This window comes from Eptatretus burgeri, chromosome 8 (assembly GCF_056783735.1).
Source record: "Eptatretus burgeri isolate ZD-2024b chromosome 8, Ebu_testis_v1, whole genome shotgun sequence".
NCBI lineage: Eukaryota > Metazoa > Chordata > Myxini > Myxiniformes > Myxinidae > Eptatretus > Eptatretus burgeri.
This window is the reverse complement of record NC_140968.1, coordinates 2,507,986-2,523,633: the sequence shown is the minus strand read 5'-3', so window position 1 is coordinate 2,523,633 and position 15,648 is coordinate 2,507,986. Positions and strand designations below refer to the sequence as shown.

General features: G+C 47.8%; 2 protein-coding genes across 5 annotated transcripts in view; one reads left to right on the top strand and one right to left on the bottom strand.

Moving 5' to 3' along the window:
* The window catches only part of TSEN15 (tRNA splicing endonuclease subunit 15), a 39,595-nt gene extending 31,583 nt beyond the window's left edge, over positions 1 to 8,012 (bottom strand). Inside the window, exons 1-2 of one of the 4 annotated variants that reach the window (XM_085890586.1) lie at positions 7,404 to 7,637; positions 289 to 471 (exon numbers count right to left, since the gene is read on the bottom strand). Coding sequence is in view for 2 of the 4 variants with exons in the window: in XM_085890584.1 (XP_085746710.1) it covers positions 7,404 to 7,448 (45 nt within the window). In the remaining 2 variants the exon portion in view is untranslated. Of the gene's footprint in view, positions 1 to 288; positions 472 to 7,403; positions 7,645 to 7,691 lie in introns of those variants that run through there. The other 3 variants (XM_085890585.1, XM_085890584.1, XM_085890588.1) reach the window with 3 other exon arrangements.
* Positions 8,013 to 8,341: 329 nt separating this feature from the next.
* The window catches only part of LOC147020921 (phosphatidylinositol 4-phosphate 5-kinase type-1 gamma-like), a 121,284-nt gene continuing 113,977 nt past the window's right edge, over positions 8,342 to 15,648 (top strand). Inside the window, exons 1-2 of the mRNA XM_085890579.1 lie at positions 8,342 to 8,756; positions 9,337 to 9,374. Of these exons, the coding sequence (XP_085746705.1) occupies positions 8,741 to 8,756; positions 9,337 to 9,374 (54 nt within the window). The 5' untranslated portion in view covers positions 8,342 to 8,740. The remainder of the gene's footprint in view (positions 8,757 to 9,336; positions 9,375 to 15,648) is intronic.

Genomic DNA, 15,648 nt, shown 5'->3' with positions numbered 1-15,648 from the left:
TAAAGACCCGGCTAAACTCAGATCCGAACCATGCTGGACCAATGAAGGAAAAGACGAAAACAAACTGGGAACATTTCTAATAATGGTTTATTTACAATGAACTTATGAAAGGACTCAGAGCAGACTTATCGCGGGATATACTGGCAAGATTTACAATGATCAAACACTTAAACAGTTATACTTAAAGACGGCGCCACACACTCAGACGAAAATAAACTCAGGTGTATTGCAAAGGACCCCTGCAGCCAGAGAGGAAGGTGAGCTGAGGTCGCAGTTCTTTTGGGGTACCTGCACGTTGGAGGGAAGGCATGCTCCGTGGTGCGGCACCTGTCAGTGGTCGTGCAGCTCGGCCCACAGCCACACATGCGGAGACCGTGTCCCGAAGGAGCCCGGGTGGAGCAGAGCGGAGTCCGAGACGGGGATCAGGGCCGCCGACAGGACCCACGAGAGACTCGGTCAAGATCGGGCACCCTAAAACCAGCACAACAGACAAGCCGCCGAGGTGAGACGTGGGCAGACCATCCGCGTCACAACCCTCCTTCTTTCTTTGGCAATCCGCGACTCCAACCGTCTCACTCCAACCAATGTCTCGCTCCAACGCTGTTTCTCTCCAACCTCAGACTCCAGCTAACATGGCCGACCCACACAGAATTCTCTCTCTACCCTCTCAGGATGGTGTCGCAATTTCTCTCACAGCCAAGAACTCTACGCTGAGGATCGCTTCATAACCCATAGATCTCTCTCAGCGAGGAGGGGCCTTGGTGAAGCCGACGCCACTGTCCGCCCTGATTGGACAGGGCCTCCATGGGTCCGCCCATTCTGGGCGAGGTTTCGGCCATGCGGGAGAACCCCCTCCCCCCCCCCCACCCTCCACGCGTGTCTGGACTCATCAAGAAGAAGCCACAACACAAAGATTTTTCCCCAGCCAATGGGCCTTCAGATACAGCAGGTGGACAGTGGATCGTGATGGGGAAGGGAAATAAAGATTTATTACCCTAACTAAAAAAACATCGCAATGCACCCCTTCGATTTCCCACTAAACACGAGGAGGGAATCTGTCTACACATATACTTAACGGCATAACTAACTTTGGATCAACTGTATGTTTGAATGCATACAGTTCCTAGAACCGTAACAGTAGACATGTGTACAGTGTGTTGGTGGGGGTCTTGTCAAGGGGTGTTGTGTGGTTGATGATGTGTTTTCAACCAAGCCCATTCCCCCTCCCCTGGAAAAATAAATAAAAACAATATTAAAAAAACACAAAAAAAACTTGATTAAAAAAATAAAAAAGACATTTCCCATTTTCTTCTTTTGATCTTGTGTTGATAAATGAGTGTGGTGTTGATGTGGCGTGCGCATAATTGGCTGAATGGCTTCCACCTGTGTCTGATTTTCTTGTCTTTGTAAAATCAAGAAATTTAATACATGTTCAGAGGATATGCCCCTGAACACGTCTGGTTGGAGTATTATTTTTTAATCCGACTACGGTGGCCATTTTCCTTCACATAATAAAGCACCTCTCAATCACTTGCTCTGCTTGTCGAGCGGCTAGCAAAGCAGTTGATACGGAACAGGTCAGGTCAGGTATGGGAGCATGTGCCAGAACAGCACGTCGCTGCGTCCACTTTCCGCCGGTACTCCAGGGGCCTCCGTCTGGCCTTCCCCCAGGCAGATGCCAGGCCCATCCCCATCTCCTTGAGATGCTGGACAACCTGCTGCAACCACGAGGCACGTGATCGGCCCATTGGCCTCCTCCACTCACGAGACTCCCTCGCTGAGAGAATCTGGTGAGCAGGATCAGCGTCAGGAAAACGTCAGAGACAAATCTCATCAGAGTCTCTCTCAGCAACCGCTCGTTGGACACAAAATCTGACCAGCGATAGCCAAGGATTCTCTGAAGAGACCTGGTACCAAACAAATTAAGTCTCCGTCTAAGATCCTTAGTCAGAGTCCAAGTCTCGCATCCATAGAGCAAGACTGGAAGCACAAAGGACCTGAAGACTTGAACTTTCGTCCTCCCGCACAGGTACCGGCAGCGCTACACCCCATGATCCAGTGAATCCATGACTCCCCAGGCCCGACACAGACGTCTATTGACCTCTGACTCACAGCCAACAGAGACATGAATATCACTGCCAAGGTAAGCGAATCTCTCCACGACCTCAACATCCTCACCACAAACAGACACAGACAGGACAGCAGCATCCAAGATGTCATTGAAAGCCTGGATCTTAGTTTTGACCCAAGAAACCTGTAATCCCAACGGCTTCGACTCCTCATTCAGCACCTCGAGGGCCCCCAAAAGGATATCTAAAGTCTCCGCAAAGATGACTGGATCATCTGCGAAATCAAGGTCCGAGATCTTGACATTCCCAAATGATGCACCGCAGCTTGATCTTCCCGACATCCTCCCTAAAATCCAGTCCATACAAGTGCTGAAAAGTGTGGGGGCCAGTACACACCCCTGACGAACTCCAGTAACAACTGGAAATGTCAGAGATGGTACCACTACACTTCACAGCACTCTCAATACCAGAGTAGAGTTGAGACATCAGATCGATCAGTTTTGGTGGCACCCCACGAAGACCAAGAATCCTCCAGAGGGCATCCCAATTCACTGAATCGAATGCTTTACAGAGATCAACATCGGCTGCAAGCAGCCCCTGCCGAAACTCTCGTCTGCATTCGGTGAGGACACGAAGAGCAAGGATATGGTCAATCGTTGACCTCTTTGGTGTAAAGCCTGACTGCTCTGGACGCTGGTGCTCAAGCAGATGGTGGCGAACCCTATCAAGAATTGACCAAGCAAAGACCTTGCCCGGCACTGAGAGCAGCGTCACCCCTCGGTAGTTGTTGCAGTCTTGGCGATCACCCTTCCCTTTCCAGAGAGGGACAACAAGGCCCCTCTTCCAATCAGTTGGGATGATGCCTGTGTTCCAGGCAGAGCACAAAACTGCATGCAACGACATGAGTGCAGCATTTCCACCAGCCTTGAGAAGTTCAGCATGGATGCCACAAATCCCTGGAGCTTCACCCCGTTTCAACCGGTTTACTGCAGCCCGTGTTTCCACAAGCGAAGGTGGACCACAGTTGATTGGAGGATCAGCAACAGGGATTGTAACACCCTTGACGTCCAACTCGACAGCTGGGGGATCAGCCTGGTACAACCGCTCAAAGTAACCGGCCCAGCGGGCCTTCACTTCAGACTCCTCTGTCAAGAGCCTACCACTCTCTGCTCTAACTGCAGTGCTCCGAGGGATGGGCTTGGATGAATGCAATGTGCGCATTCCCCAGTAAGTGGGACGAGAATCACCTGTCCACAGGTGATTCTCTACCCCCTCACAGATTCCTCGCACATCGGCCTCCTTGTCCACCCTTAGTGCACGTACAGTTTTACGCCTCAGCTCCCTGAACAGCTCAGCTCTGCCATTCAGCCTGGCCCTGCAACTGTGGTCAATGGTATCCAGTGTCCCTTGAGAGAAAAAAATTCTTCTTTGCCCTGCGGTGAGTTCCAAGACATCCACCGGCAACATCAAGGACGGTGGTCTTGAAGGCACTCCACAACTCTTCAGGACCCCCCAAAGCACCCAGACACCCCAAATGTCCACTCAGCCTGTTCGCAAACTCCTCAGCAACTCTCTCATCCTTGAGCTTGCCAACATCCAGCCTAGGCTGGGATGGTACCATTCTCCAGGAATTAAGGTGCAGCTTCTGAGTTGCTACAACAAGCCGGTGGTCAGTATTGAGGAACTGAGCACTTCGGTAGACCCTGCAGTTCTGGATCATCCTTCAGCGACCGTCAACGAGGACATGGTCAATCTCCTTTGCCACACCGCCAGCGTTGGAATACCAAGTCCAGCAATGAGCTTGTGGGCGCTGAAACCATGAACCAGCCACCCTAAGTCCATGACTTCTTGCAAAGTCAAGGAACTTAGTGCTATTCTGGTTCATAGTTCCTGACCCATGGGGACCAACACATGTCTCATAACCATCCCAATCAGTTCCAGTTGATGCATTGAAATCCCCCAAGACTAGAAGTGTATCTTGTCTGGGGCACTGATCAACCACAGACTCGAGCGTGGCGTCGAATGTGTCCTTCACGGTGAGGTCACTCGCCTCAGTCGGAGCATAAACAGAGACCAGGGAAATGACACCTAAGGAGTTACGAATCCTTAGTCTCATAATATGCTCGTTGACCGGTGTTACCTCAATTATCATTGGGGTCAGCTTATTGGACACAGCTACAGCAACTCCTTGCGTATGGTAACCATCAGAGCGACCAGACCAATAGTAGGTGTAACCACCCACCATTATCTCGCCGCAATCCGGTCTCCGAACCTCAGAGAATGCTGCCATACTGATGTCCAATCGCTTGAGCTCAGATGATAACAGAGACAGGTGATCATCCTCTCTTAGGGATAGGACATTCCAGGCACCCACCCGAAGGGACCGCCTCAGGTTAACCCAAGGAGACCGCCATCTGGTGGACGACACCTCAGCACCACTCCAACACACTCTCCCGCAATCTGACCCAGGGATGTTACCCTGTGGTTTCCCTCCTTTCATCAAAGATTGGGGGTCCCGAAGGCTTTGCCCCAATCCCATCTCCGGTGAGCTGCCCTGCGAAGGGAAGCTGCACAGGAGGTACTCCCACGGAGTGGGTTTTCAGATTTTTTTGCGTTTTCGTGTTTTGCGGAATGAAGGGTTTTACGGTGGCCGGAGTGCAAATGCTGCCACCAACCTCCTAATAAAAAGTAACCCACCTGCAGGAGGACGTCCGCAGACACAGTTGGGCACTAGATATGGATGGCTGTTGGCTCACAAGGAGCTCCTCCTCAACTTACGAAAGGACTCCCTTCCTCAACTCGGGGGGTTGGGTTAATTGTCTTATAAATTGTCTAAGACTCCCTTCCTCAACTTCCTCAACTATTTACTACGATACGGAACGACTGGCTTGGAAAGTGATAGCAAGCCACTTGCTAACAGAACACACCCCAAGCCAAGACAACCCACTGACTCCTCCCCAAAGGGAATCAGACGCTTCAACTTTTGGGTAGATATAAAAGCCTTTTTACTGCACCGTGTTACAGGTCGACAAGAAGTCCGCATGGTTGATGTTGCTGCTGTGGTTCTTGTTGGGGCTCGATTTTTGAAAAAGTGCACCAGTGGTCAGACAGCTGCCGGATCCCACCCAGAATTGTCGCTTGACTCCACCCACCATGGCACCCAGATGAAATATGGCGCCATCTTGGTTTTCCAGTGGGCCTAAAGCATCAGGCCTTTAGGCCTCTGCCGATTATACACTGCCCAAGTTTGTTGCGTCAGATTTCCATTGGCTTTGTTTGGGTCGAGTGTTATTCGCGATGAGGGACCCCGAAAAATCGAATCATATGTCGAATAAAAAGTATTAGTAAGGTTGAATCAAGCCCGTCAGCACGCACTGTACGCGCCCCCCGAAAGCCGTTCCTGTGGTAATTATGTTAACCATCGTACGATTTCCATCCGCTTCGTTGCTCGCGATGCGGTCCCCATGCGTCCTTTGTTACTTCTTACACAAATGAGTGAAAATGTGCTTCACTCATGATTAAAACTGTACCACGACTTGGCGAAAGTAGTCTGCTCAATTTATGTGTCTTTTTGAAAGTTTTCCCAATAAACCTTTTGTGTACAATCGATTTGTTCGACGGAAAATAAATGTACGGTAAATTAAAAGCGTAAACGAGAGGTCACCACGTCCACCCGTAATTTGCGTAAGTGATGTGGGGGGTTGTGGGATGGAGGATGTCCGACTGTCGGGGTGATGGGGGGGGTGGGAGGAGTGTGGAGACATGTCCAAACGTGACGGGGTGGGGGTGGGGGGGCTGTTTTCAGTAGCGTTATATTGTTACGAATCTGGCAGCCATTTGCACACAACAGCCAGAGTCCCCGCAGTTCAGTTATTTCGATAAGTATGTGTTTATAATTAGGGTCCCATCCCTATGTTTAATGGGAATTTCATGTGTGCGCTGCGGGTTTTTTTATAGTCAGGATTTTTACATCTTGAAATCGCACAACGCCAACCAAACCCTCGCTTCACTCCTACTCCCAATCGGCGGGTGAACAAGCGCTTCACCCACCCAGCTTTCACTTCACACCACGGCACCATAACCCACGTGTTCAAGGCTACGGATGTGGGCAGAGCACCCTCGCCTCAGGGCCGACTCCGCCCCAGCAAGATGGGATGTTCGCCTCGTCCAATGAGGGGAGGACACCGATCACCCGACGCGCCCTGACCAATCTGGAGGTGAGTTATCTCAGAGCGGGTCCCTCCACCCATGGGGGTGGAAGGATAAAAAAGGTGGTCGTATCGGGGGTGGGTTCGCTCGTTTGTTATGCAGTCGTCGCTCTTTGCTTTTTGCTCTTGACTCCTTGGTCGTCGTCTGTGCTCTTTGGTCGTCGTCGTCTGTGCTCTTTGGTCTTTGCTCTTTTTCCGGGGTTCCTCATGGTGATGGTGGTCGTGGCAGCCAGGACAGTGGTGCTCGTATCGTTGTTCGAAGCAGCCAGGATCGGGGGCTCGTTGGATTCCAGGTCGTGGGTTCGAGTCCCACCGTGGTGGGTTGGAGTCGGTGAAACCGCACGAGGCGGCCAGGTACCCGGAACAGATTCTGACCCCCAGCTGAACTATCCTCCTCGGCTGAAGGGCCGAATAAAGACCCACGAGGTCCATTTGTTTTTGGGTGTGTGTCTGTCTGTGGCCAGTCTGTAAGTAGAACTGTTTAAGTGATTCCATTGTACATTTTCCAGCATATTCGTGATTAAATCTGCTCTGTCTCCCTTCCCGATTATTGTAAATAAACCCCTATTAAATGTTTGCGCCGTAAATTGTTCATTTGGTCCGGCAGGCTTTGGTAATCCCCGCTCGGTTACGCCGGATCCGAGTCGGAAACAGCGACTCGGTTCGGACAAAGTCGGCCGAGGGTGTGGCTTCCCCGGTAGTCAGACGGCGTGGGTACTTGGGTAAATTGGAATTAGACAATTAACCCTACCCCACGCCGTCGAAATTTTGGCGTCCACGGTCCACGAAGGGACCCGTGACCTTCGGAGTTATCCGAAGGTGACGACCTTCAATTCCGGTGTTCAGTGGGAGACGGCCCGGCTGCTCCATCTAGCGGTCGTCCTCGCCACCGAACCCGGCACCCCAACAATATAAAGCTATTAACCAATGACTATTTTGTTTCCCTCTACAACAGTCACAGTGATTGCATTCACATCTTACATTAAATAAAACTGAGGCAAAATAACTTGGGGGGAATTGTCGCGTGAAGTAATGTATTATTACATTTATGTCGTAAGTTGTGACCACAGTGCGGCCATTCTTGTTTGTATAGTCACAAAGTAATTTCCCTTTTATTAATTTTTACCTTTGGATGGTCCAAAAAGGAATGAAAATCCGCATCAAAATCCATCGACGTCACAAATCCTCGTGCGGATCTCGCCTCAGTCGCGAAAAATATGTCACGTGCGATTCGTATCACCGACAGATTCCCGCCTGACTCGCAGTTTGTAATCTCGTGAACATTTATTTTTGGTATCGGATTCCACTTCAGCTTTCAGGTCGACCGTTGGCTAAAAAAAAAAACGTCGACGTGTGACAGAAAAAAAAAATCGCATCAAAACAGGAAACCGATTAGACTGAACAGTTGTCATACCTTATACACCGCCCATAACGAACGTTCCGCAGATCCGGCCATGAAGTGCGCCGACAAATCCAAATCCCCGCCTTGCGTGGCACCATGAGCGTCGTCTTTCCGATATAGCTGGATGACTGAGGAAAGGGTGGAGTGAAAATTTAATTATCTGAGGTAATTAACGATCACACAAGGCGAGCCAATACGAGTCGCTTTGGGGTCTTTTCATGCCGCTCAGAAAGGAATGTTTCGAAGTCTGTGTCATGGGATCATGCGTCAATGTTCTCCAGCAACAACTCCTCTCTCCCCGCAATGAAATAAAATGAATAAATCGACCGATAATTAATAATATAAACGTGGTGTTGATAAAGCACAGGCGTGACGGACCAAATGACCTGCGTCTCCTTATATAAGCGTCATAGCAGCACGTGATCAACGCGTGACGCGCAAGAATGCTCACAGGACTGCGTGATGACGTCATTATTAAAGCTCCTGGATTCGGGGGATATTTTACTGTTACACTTATTTTTTTTTTTTATAGATGCGGAATCCCTTACTAAATGCACATCAACTATTTTGAGGAAATGCATCGAAATTTGTCTTGTTGATTGGTCGACGCAAAAATCAAACGACGTTGTTTTACCTCAGCTGGGGAACGCGATGACGTCAGATGTCTGGTGCGACTAACGCGATGACGTGGCCCGCACGGTGCCGGCAGGAAGCGGGCCTCAGCTGCGCGTAAACACGACGAAAAGCCTCTTGCTTTTCCGCTTCATCCGATTTTCCCGGCGCCGATGAAGCGGATCTCGCATCTGTAAAATAACGTCGCGTTCGCTTTATTCTTCTTGCCGGAAAAGCAATCGTTGTGCTCGAAGCTTTCAGCCCAGTCCGCTCGTTTAATGTCGTTCATGAGCGCCCCGTTCCGTTTAAAACTGAGAGGCCTAACTATTTGGGGAAGCTGCGCGGCTTGCTGAAGTACATGTGCAGTTTGAAAGCGTTACCGAGTGTGACAAAACAGGAGGAGGAGGAGGAGGAGGAGGCGGCGGAAGCTGCCCCCGCGAGACGCGAACATGGCGGCGGCTGAAGGTACGGAAAGGGATTTCGAGAGCTGAGGAGAAATCGTGGAGAAAGTGTTGGTATTATAATATATGATTCGTGTAAAGCATTAAGAAGACTCTGAGTAAAAGCTGAAGTAAGTGCAGGTCGTCGTTGGACGTTGGAGACGAGCTAAACTGAGGGGATGAAGAGCTATCTATTTACTACGTAAGCAAAATAGAGACGCGGCAGGTTAAAAAAAAAAATTTTTTTTTTTTTGAGAAAATTACAATTTAGCAAAAGAAAACTATCCAGATATTAGGAGAGAGAGAGAGAGAGAAAAAAATGATTATTTATCTTCGTGTGGAATATATTTTCGGAAAATTAGAAGAAAAATATATCGCATGAGGGAAGGAGCACATCCCAGGGTGCGGTGGAGTGGTGCCAAATTTGCGTACGTAATACATAGATGGCTCCGTATGTTAAGGATGCTCGGAGGGTGATGGTGTAAAATGTGTGGACAGATTGACCTGCCATGTTAAACTTACATATTCGTACTCAAAGGTTGTTGTTGTTGTTTTTTTGCCTTTTAAAATTTATTTATTTGCCCCCTGCCCCCCTTTTATTGCAGGTGCTGTAACTCCTTCTGGTAAACAGGTGCTCACCGAGGTAATGCATCCTAATCTTTGATTTACAATGAGATTATATGAATATTTTGTTTTGTCTAAACTCCCTTTGTTAAAATTGGAAGAGAAAACTTGGGTTTGAAACAAACTTTGCTTCCAGTATTGTGGATGTGCGTTCGATCGCGCACACTCATCCTGTCGTGAGTAAAGGTATCGTGGTGTGAAAAACCCACTATTGCGGTGATGCTGGATAAGTGTAAGTGTGAGGGTTGTGGTTCGAGTTTAGAGCTACAGTATATTCGGTGATTGAAGTGCAGAGACCACTCCATTTGTGTTCCGCAATACTGTTACGAATCTGGAACCCATCGCACACAACAGCCAGAGTCCTTATAGATCAGTTATATCGGTAAGTATGTGTTTCTAGTTAGGGTCCCGTCCCTTGTTTAATGGGTAATTAAGTGTACGTGCGCTGCGAAGTTGTTTTATAGTCAGGTCTTTAAATCCTGAGATCCGACAAACCAACCACCCTGCCACTGAACTAGCACTTTACGGCGCGTTCCCATTCACGGCTCCTCCACTGAACTAGAGCTTTACAGAGCATTCCGACTCACGACTCCTCAACGGAAGTAGCACTTTACCAGGCTCTCCTTGCTGTCCAATCAGGAGCGAACAGCGCGTCGACATACCTGATCCCTGTCCAACCAAGCGCGCATAGAGCGTCCGACACCGAGGCTCTGCTCCACTCATGGAGCAGATAAAAGACCAGGCTCCCTTTGGAGCATTGTTCTGGTTCGTGTTCGTGTTCGTGTTGGCGTCGGAGCCTGAGAAGGATCACTCGCTTCACCGCCTCCTCACTTGTTTTTGCCGATCGTGCTGGCGTCTGCCGCTCCACTCCTGGTGCCTTCGTCCTTGACGCCACGTGAAAGCTGTGGGTTTGAGTCCTGCCACTGAGCCAGATCGTTGAAGACCGCATGAGGCGGGCAGGTCCAAGCACAGGCTCTGGTCTCCAGCTCACATTTCCTTGAGCTGGAAGCATTCAATAAAGACCCGACGGGGTCCATTTCTTTGGGTGTGTGTCTGTGTTTGGGCCCGTCTCTTAAGTAGAACTGTTAAGTGCTTTTGCTCACTGTATATTGCCTGCCTAATATTATATTCGGATAACTCTGCCCTTACGTGCTTCCCGCCCCGCTTATTATTGTAATAAATTTCCCTATTGTTGAATGTCCCAGCTCGTTCCCTGTCATTTCTTTTATTGGCGTAGCACGGTGCGTGTTGAGAAATAGCGAGGCAGTAAATTGTTCATTTGGACCGACAGGCCTTGGTGACCATCCGCTTGGGTTACACGCGGTTCGAGCACGGTAACGGCTCGTCCCGCTCGAGGTCTGTCGAGGGTGTGAATTCCCCGGTAGCTTTGCCGCGTGGGTAATTAGGTATATTGAAGTTTGGCAATTAGCCCTACCCCACGCTGTCAAATTATTGGCGATTCATGGTCCTGTAAGGGAACTGTGCCTTCCGGACTTATCCGAGTGTCACGACCTAAATTCCGGTGTGTTCGGTGGAGCCTACTCTTCTGCTCCCTCTAGCGGTCGTGCTCGCCATCGAGACCTGGCCCCACAACAATACAACGTGCAGAAAATAGTCTACGATGTCCAAATAGCACTCAGGAAAGAGTTGTGTGTGTGTGTGCGCCCAATGCGCATGTGCCGTGATTTACCTCTGCCACTGAAGGTGGAAGAGGTCATGTTTTGGGGTTGCCGAAATAGGTGACCCTTAATGTCAGTAATTCTGTCTGTTTGTTTGGATGTTTGTTCGTTTGTCATCAGCATAATTGGTAGTAAACGTGGGTGGATTTTGAGCAAACTCGGGTGGTAGGTACATCTTATGACCGCGTGCTTTGGAAATTGTGATGGTTGCTTGGGACGCTTTGGTTCCCGAGCAACAACTGAAAAACCTTCAAAATCGGTACCGTTCACGCGAAATCAATTCCGAAAGCCGTTATCCCACGTAGGGTTATGAAATTTGGCACGAATCATCTACAGTTGATGCTCTATCAAATATATTCCGATTTTTGTGATTATATGGAATACTTTACTCGCAGCGCCCCCTGCAATTATTGTATGCGCGAAAATTGGCGAAAATTGAAGGCCCCCTAGCAACCAGGTGAGTGCATCGATACGAATGAAACTTTGCAGGTTCATGGTACTCAATGAGTACTACAACTTTGCCTCAGGACATATTGACCGATTTCGCTTAGGTCAAAGGTCAATTCGTCCAAAAAATCGATAATATGCGAGAGCTGGCAGTGCCTTCGCGCCTAATGCTACTCCTTGGGTTATGGTCGGATAGTCATGAAAATTCACACTAATCGTCTGGAATACATTGTGCACAAACGATCGAGCTGGATTTTCGATTTAGATCTTTGTTCACCCACAGCACCCCCTCGAACTTTGGGGATTTCAAACCGCATTTTTGGTACTTTTCATTCAAATGGATACTGAGTCGTTATCAGTAGATGGAACTGGATGAGATTTGAGATGCATAATCTTAAGGTGATTCCCTATCCGCTATATGACATCCATTTTACTCTATATCTTATAGTTGCCATGCTTTGCGACCCATCGCCGCCTACCACCTTGTCACCTTTGTCTATTTGTGTGCAGGATATCTCAAAAAGTTGTGGACGGATTTGGATGAAACTTGGTGGACAGGCTGGGTGTGTGACACGGCAGAACTGATTTAGATTTTGGTGAAGATCCGAATCCGGATCTGATAATTAAAAAAAATCATTCTTCACCATTGAGAGATCGGGCTAAACTAATATATAGCATGTGTCTCAAAAAGTTGTGGACAGATTCAGATAAAACTTTGGTGGACACGTTGGGTGAGTGACAAGGAAGAATTGATTCAATTTTGGTGAATATCCAAGTCCAGATCTGGATACGCTCATTATTTAATTTGTTAAGTGATTCTTCACCATTGAGAGGTAGGGCCAAAAAACGATATATTGTTACGAATTTGGAAGCTTACTGCACTCAACATTCAGGTCCTTATAGAAAAGTTATATCTGTAAGTGTGTTATAGTTCAGGCCCCCTACCTGAGTCTAACGGGAATTACATGTGTGCGCTGCGGAGTGTCGTGTACAACAAACCTCCTTCACTACACTTCAGACTGACGCCATTGCCCACATGCGTTCGGCCACGTACGTGGGCAGAGATTTCCATCGCCTCAGACCGGGACTCCGCCCAGGAAGGCAGGGGCGTGCCCCTTGTCCAATCGCACCACGGAAAGCGACCTTCCCACGGCACCCCGGCCAATGGGATTGAGATTGCCACAGAGAGCGATGTTTCCCACGGCATGCCAGCCAATGGGGGTTGACATGGCCACAGTGAGCGGTTTTTTTTTTTTTTTTTTTTTTTTTCCCCCCCCCCTCCCCTCCCCCACGACGCCCCATCCAATGAGGGTGGAGAGTGCCTCAGACAGCGATTTGCTCACTCCTGAGGAAAAAGGAATATAAGAAACGCCAGGCTGGGAAGTGGGGGTGGTAAAAGGGTTGTGGTCGTCGTCATGGTGGTCATCATCATTGTGTTGCGGGTTTGAGTCCTGCCGAGCTGGATCATCGTCGCCTCTAATCTTCTCCTTGGCCTTGGTCGATTGGTGCATGGCCTGTTGGAGAGTGCGGTACCTGGTGCCGGGAGCATCATCGTGTTGCGGGTTCGAGTCCCGCCGAGCCGGATTGTCGAAGACCATACGAGGCGGACAGGTCCAAGCACAAGCTCTGGTCTCCAGCTCACCTGTCCTCGAGCTGGAAGCCTTCAATAAAGACCATTGGGGTCCATTTCTGTGTGTGGGCCCGTCTTTAAATAGCAACTGTATAAGTGCTTGTGTGTAAATTTGCATTCTTTATAGTCAGATAAATCTGCTCTTCTGTGTTCCCCTCCATGCCTATTGTAAATAAATATCCATTTTGTTAAATGCATCGGCTCGTTTCTGTGTTTCTATCATTGGTTTGCCGCGCTGCGAACGGGAACAAGGAGGCTTCATTGTTTCCGTAATCGTGCAATCGGCCCGGCAGGATTCTAGTACTCTCCGCTCGGGGTATGGCCCGGATCGCGCAGATCCTGCCGAGGGTGAATTTCCCCGGTAGTTTGGACGACGTGGGTGACGACAAGGTGACTGACATGTAGTTCTTCCAAACACTGCTGCCTGAACTTCGGTGGAATCACCGCCCTCATTCCCCACATAACGCACTGTTGGACCAACGACAGCACCGATGCGCACGACGCGAAAGGCTGAAATGCCGGTGTTGAAGGTAGATTGCTTCAATTCCTGGTAAAAAATGGACTGAACGACACGGGCGAGCACTGGATCATGAGCTGATTCCACCGCGACCTGTTTGGCCGTGATTGGCTCGCTTTGGACCTGGCCCAGCGCGAACACATAAACCCGGTCGGCCGATTTAGACGAAGCTGGACCCTCCGCGCAAGGCAAGCGCGAGAGCCGTTGCAGTTAGCATGCTTCTCGGTGCTTCAGAACTGAATAAAACTGTAGGCTTCGATGAAAACTGTAGGCTGTAAAACAAAAAAAAATGTCAAAAAAGAGGAATGACGTCATAAAAATTGATATGACATCATAGTGATGTATCATATGTGCGGTAATTCATCTCTGCTAATGCCCTGTTCGATTCCTGCAAACAGAATTCAAAAAGCTTGCCTAGTTTCAGAGGTAATTTTTTTGGCGATTTTTCATGATATTTTGACATCATAACTTTTTTTCTAGGAGGAATTTTCAAAATCGGAGATGGTTACTGTCTGTGCAGGGTATTTTTACATATATACGCCAAGTTTCAGGAAGTTTCGATGAAAACTGTAGGCTGTGAAACAAAAAAGTCCACAAGAACAACAACGTGAGTAAGACTTAGAGATCCTCCACGAGGATCTAAATATCCGTCATTTTTGCATGTAGATATTTGGCCTCCATCACTATGCACTAGGACTAGGGTGTACCACTTTTGCAAAAGTAGTTGCTGGAATGAAGCACTATGTGCCTGTCGATTCCATTTGTGAAGTTAGGTGATCGACCAAAGTTTGAAAATTTTCCCGCCTTTTTTGACCTTGGGCCGCCATTTTGAAATTTCAGGAAAAATCCATATTTTTGGAAATAATATTGATTTTTGAATATTTTTAAAAATATATTTCTCTTAGTTTAGATGGCCGAATGCACTTCAGTAGGCACCAGTATGATAGTAAGTACCCGTAAATATTATTCACCACTTGTCCCAACATTTTGAGAAGGGGTTGCCATTTTGGAATTTCACTGAAAATCTCATATTTTTACAATTATTGCACGGCACATTGTTAGGCATTTACAGAATATCAGTAGTAGCGTTTTCATAAAGACATTATGAATGACAAATGAGAGCATGATCAATTAATTATGAGAACAACCAAATATGTTTTAAGCGACATGGTTTTCAGAGATGACAACATAACAATCTCGCAAACAAGCAACCACACAGATATCTTATAGAGAACATAGCGTTTGTTTTGTATAGTTTGGGTAAAGCTTCCTGTGCTCTTCCACGCACTGTAGCAATGCTTGACGTTGTTTCTCATCATTGCACATATGAATAGTCAGACACCAGCTTAATTCCTCTTTCAGCTCGATCATTTACGACACGCAAAGAATAAGCACTTTCGCAAAATTTCCTGTAACTGGCGAACTTGTCCCACATAGGCACAGGAGCCCTGACCATTGGTCAGTCAAGGTTTATCTGCAAGTACACAAATAATAAAATATATATTTCATTAGATGTACACAAAATATACGATTTTCACTGAATTTCCAAAATGGCAACCCCTTCTCAAAATGTCGGGACAAGTTTGGGAATAATATTTACGGGTACTTACTATCATAATGGTGCCTACTGAAGTGCATTCTGTCATCTAAGCACAGAGAAATATATATTTTTAAATATTCAAAAATCAATATTATTTCCAAAAATGTGGATTTTTCCTGAAATTTCAAAATGTCAGCCCACGGTCAAAAAAGGCGGGAACGTTTTCAAACTTTGGTCGATCACCTAACTTCACGAGTGGAATCGATAGGCACATAGTGCTTCGTTCCAGCAACTACTTTTGCAAAAGTGGTACACCATACTATGCATCCCATTATTTTTTTTCCTTTGTAATTCAATGAAATATTTAGAATAACAATTGTTTTTCACCAAAACTCATCAAAATTGCTTCGTACTACTTATGGTGACTTGCACCAACAGCAATGTCCTGTCAAAGCTCAAAATATTTTGCATTCCACCTGA